The sequence below is a fragment of the Rutidosis leptorrhynchoides genome, chromosome 6, assembly GCF_046630445.1.
Source record: "Rutidosis leptorrhynchoides isolate AG116_Rl617_1_P2 chromosome 6, CSIRO_AGI_Rlap_v1, whole genome shotgun sequence".
Taxonomy (NCBI): Eukaryota; Viridiplantae; Streptophyta; class Magnoliopsida; order Asterales; family Asteraceae; genus Rutidosis; species Rutidosis leptorrhynchoides.
Window position 1 is genome coordinate 259,345,176 of NC_092338.1, and position 4,550 is coordinate 259,349,725.

A 4,550-nucleotide genomic window follows, 5' to 3' on the forward strand; every position below is an offset into this window, starting at 1 on the left:
TCACAAGGTTAACAACCAAAGGGTCATTTGTCAAGCGGTATCAAGGTGACATAGGTTGTAGGTTCAAGTCCACATATATGCATTCATGGTATTTGAGTAAGAATATTTGTGCTAAGAAAATACATGACTTTACAATTTCCCTACATTCAGGGTTATTATTCCCTCGTGAATATAGTAGTTAAAATGTCACATTCTAGTAATCCTATTTTGATCCCTGTTTTGGAAATTTCATTAAGGCCAAATTAATCAGGTTGATTGTATCATTATCTAACTTTCCCCAGCCTCAATCATTATGTAGCTAGTTATCTAATTTATTGTTGAATGACACATTAATCACTTTTAAAACGCACATCAAAATCCCAAAATATAAGGCCAAAACATCATTATCATAACCAAATTAAGCTGTATATAACAATAAGGTTTGGCCCTCACTTTATTACTACATGAATGTATCCCATATATGTCTAGTGAACCAAAGAATACAATATCCAACATAACTTTGTTTGTGACAGTGACCGTATTTTGATGAATAATATGCTTAAGAAAATGAACCATAAGATATACCAATATGAACAAAATTTGAACTTTGTATTGACACATTACAAGGAACTTCCTATTTTTGGCCAAATTATTAAAAATGTACTACTACATACCAATTGATAACATCAATAGTACCAAAAATCTAAACTTTTTTTTTTTTTTTTTTTTTTTGAACAAATCTTTTACACATTAAGATTAAGAACCCAACTAACCTCCAGCAGTTTACAAATTCTTGGCACTAAACGCAACCTGCACCACCAAAAACCTTGATCAAATTCGATGCATTTCTTCTAACTTTCTCATTATCATCTTCCAAAAACCTCAAACACAATTCAAATACACCCTCCTCTAACGCCTCCATACAAATTACTTCATTACTCAAACAAAGCGAATTCAACGTCAAAAGTGCATATTGAACACCTCTCGAACTCCCATTACTCAAAACACGAATCAAAATCTTTACACAACCATTAAACCTCACCATTTCTTCTCTTCCTCTTTTACATTTAGCCAATAAACCCAATACCTCAACCGCCCTTTCGAGCCCTAAATTCAACAAATTTATCAAAATTTCAACCGCCCCACATTCAACCGCTCGTCTCCGGTTATCCGGAAACGAACATAACGCGTAAAGCGCGGTTGCCGCCTCTTTCCTCTCACGCCCACCACCCTCCCTTAAAAGTGTCACCAACCCCCTAATAGCAAAAGGGTAGGCCCCAATTGTTGCTTTATTAACTTCCACCACCGCAAGACTAGTCAACACCGTCGCCGCAGTAGCGCGGCAATCAGCAGACTCACCGCCGCATAAAACATCAACAATACTACAAATTGCACCCTCAGCAACCAAACCCACTTTATTATCATCATCTAAACTCAAATTCAACAACAATTTTAAAGCTTTTTCTTGTAAAGTAACAAAATTTACCATAGAAACGCAGCCCAACACCGCCGCGACTGCGCCGGACTCCGTCAGCCGCTTACGAACATCAAAATCACGTTTTGAAAAATGACAAAGCTTTTCAATTGAATCAAGTTTGACATCCGGTGACGACGATTTTGAAGTTAAAATTGAAATTAGGGTTTCAGGTTTTTCTTGATTTTGATTGGGTTTGGTTAAATTCAGAGCTGTGTAACTGGAAATTAAGCTTCGAAGGGTGTGATTAGGGATTAAAGAAGGTGAATCGGAGAGGGGTAATTTGGTAATTGGACAAGTACGGTGACCGGCGTCGAGCCAACGTTGGATTGAGCTGCGGTCAAAGGTATGACCGGAAGAAAGTATAACTGGGTCCGACATGATTTCAAGAGAAATTGGGCATTTGAAGTCATCTGGATAGTGGTCGTTGTTTGCTGCCATTGAAAGACAGTTCTTTTGTGTTTTGAGTCTTGTGTTTTTGTTTCTCTCTCTAGAATCTAGAAATTAAAGAATGTGTTTGTGCCATATTTGTTTCTATATCCGTAGAAATATATTTTTGATTTGTATATTGATATACTGAATAATATTGAATTGATTGATGATTTATTTATTTATTGATTGAGATTGACTTTAAGGACCTAAGTTTTTGAGAGGTGATTTTAGACCATTCCCCAACGGCCCAACCAAAGATGAATTGTTGTGATAGAGGATTTTTTTTTTATGATGTGACATTTTTAGAACTAAGAGGAAATTGTGGTAAATGTATTGGTGTGCTGTTGTTTTGTGGGTTGCTGATGTTCAAATATTTTTCATTTTTTGATTTTTTACATTCTTATATTAAATAAAATTAATAAAAATTAAATATATTTACATAATATTAAAATGATTAAAACAAAATTTACATAATATTAAAATGTTTAAAATAAAAATTACATAATATTAAAATGCTTAAAATAAAAATTACATAAATTAAAATTTTAATTATTAACGCTACGAAAGTTTGTTGGCATTTTTCAAATGTGCTGGGTAAGGTCTTCTCGTAGTCCGTCGTGCACTCTCCGATCTCGTATCTCTCTATTAATCGTAGCCTGATCTCTTGATCTATTTTTGATATTCCTTCTTGGACGATTATTTGGATCAACAAGCTTTTCTTCTTCGATTGAGCTAATTTGAAAACCGTTATCCTCCTGAATCGTATTGTGCAAAAAATACAGGTATTCCTGTATTATCTTAATTTATTGAATCTTATCGATCGGGCCGGGCATTTCAAAATAGCAAATCTACCTTGAATGTTCCCCTGAACCTTCACGATCTCTATGGATATAAATTCATGGTATTTTTTCTCTTTGATATTCGGCTAACGCTTCGGCTTCGTATGCAAGTTTTATGAATATAACGGCTTCTTCATCATCAGAATCCAATTTCATTACGTAACTAAACATCTCGTACTCTTTTTCACCTTGTTTTCCTTTATCCATTTGTATAATTTTTATAGATATAATGAAGTAGAAGATGAAGAAGAAATTGAGTGTGTTAAATATATATGGAATTAGTAAAATAAAAAATCATTTCAAAATGCAACAGATATACTCATACACCAAAATCAAACTTCGCCACTTAACCAGAACAACCGTTGTAACTCTCGTAGTTCCATACCACAACGACACAACGACCGAGCCCACAATGGCTCCATAGTGGCCGTTGTCGTTGTTGTGGTGCAACAATGGTGGTCTGTGGTGATGCATAGTGTATGGTCTTAAGCAGTGTTGCAAAAAATCCAATTACTCACCGATTAATCATTTTTAAAACCAATCCGTTCTGATTTTCCAAAATCCGTTTAATTAATCGGTGAACGTCAATTAATGGATCAAAATCGAATTTGGTAATCAAAGTCGGTTAAAGTCAAAATTGGTCAGCATTTTAACATGTATTTAAACTAGAAATTTATAGTTTTTGAACAAAATTAGCAAAATTTAGACCATTATGTTAAAGTTTATGTTTATGTTTATGATTTTATTCTTTATTTACACATATAATTTTTGAAATTTAATCTTAAAATGCATAAAGTACAATCCGATTAATCCCCGATTAATCTCCGAATTACCTAATAATCCTTCCAAAGTCTTGAACTATTAATCCCCGAATAGCGAATTTTGCAACCTTGGTTTTAAGGACCTAATTTATTGCCATTATCATACTTACTTTGTCCACCATTATTTTATGCTTCATTTTTAAAAATATATTTGATAAATTGTAGGGAGTACTAAAATGTTTGTGTAACCTTATCATTAAGAGTATTTTAGACAATTTAAATGAAACAAGCAAATATAATGGTAGAAATATCAATGTCTAAATTTTTTTACTAACCAATTTTTATTTTTACGTATGTTTTTATAAACATAAAACATAATTGAAAAATTAAATTGAATATTGCTATACAAATGATATGTAAATAAAAAAAAGAAATAGATATGCTACATGTATAATATCAAAGAGCCATTGGCCTGGTGTATCGAAGTGGACCTTCAATTAAGACGTTGGGAGATTTTAATTTAGGAGTTGACATGTATATATTCGTGTAAAAATTCGTGTATGAATGTGTAAGTTTGCTTTTAAAAAGATGTTACATTTAGAGTAAAAGTATCAAATTCTTTAAAAAGTATTAAGTTCTTTAAAAATCTTCGGTACACACTTAGTATTAAGTGTAATTTATTTTATTTGATAGTTGATATCGGCTAAAAAGTCATGTTTTTACGCCCGACATTAAGGCCCAAAATAATAAAGTTATAAACTTTATCGCCAAATAAGGCATTTATTTGATAAATGAAGTGATTACGAATACCATGTAAGAGGAATCAAAGAAAACGGGCTTAAAACGAAGAATTTAGAGCAAAAACGATGAAACTCCAGTTACGACCCTGAAAATCAAGTTACGATATAAAAAATCAGCAAAAATGACCAAGGAATGAAGACCACACAACCTGCCAAAAATGGCTGGCACACGGCTGTGTCCAAGACCACACGGCCTGCCATGATTATGATCACATGGCCAGTTTGCCCGGGCAAGGCTACCACACGGCTGCCTCACACGGCCTGG

General features: G+C 33.4%; 1 protein-coding gene across 1 annotated transcript; it reads right to left on the minus strand.

Moving 5' to 3' along the window:
• Positions 1-463: 463 nt before the first annotated feature.
• Positions 464-2,006, minus strand: LOC139852917 (U-box domain-containing protein 8). Its single transcript, XM_071842260.1, has one exon. It carries the CDS (start codon positions 1,892-1,894, stop codon positions 779-781), a length of 1,116 nt encoding a protein of 371 aa, XP_071698361.1. The 5' UTR covers positions 1,895-2,006; the 3' UTR covers positions 464-778.
• Positions 2,007-4,550: the final 2,544 nt, after the last annotated feature.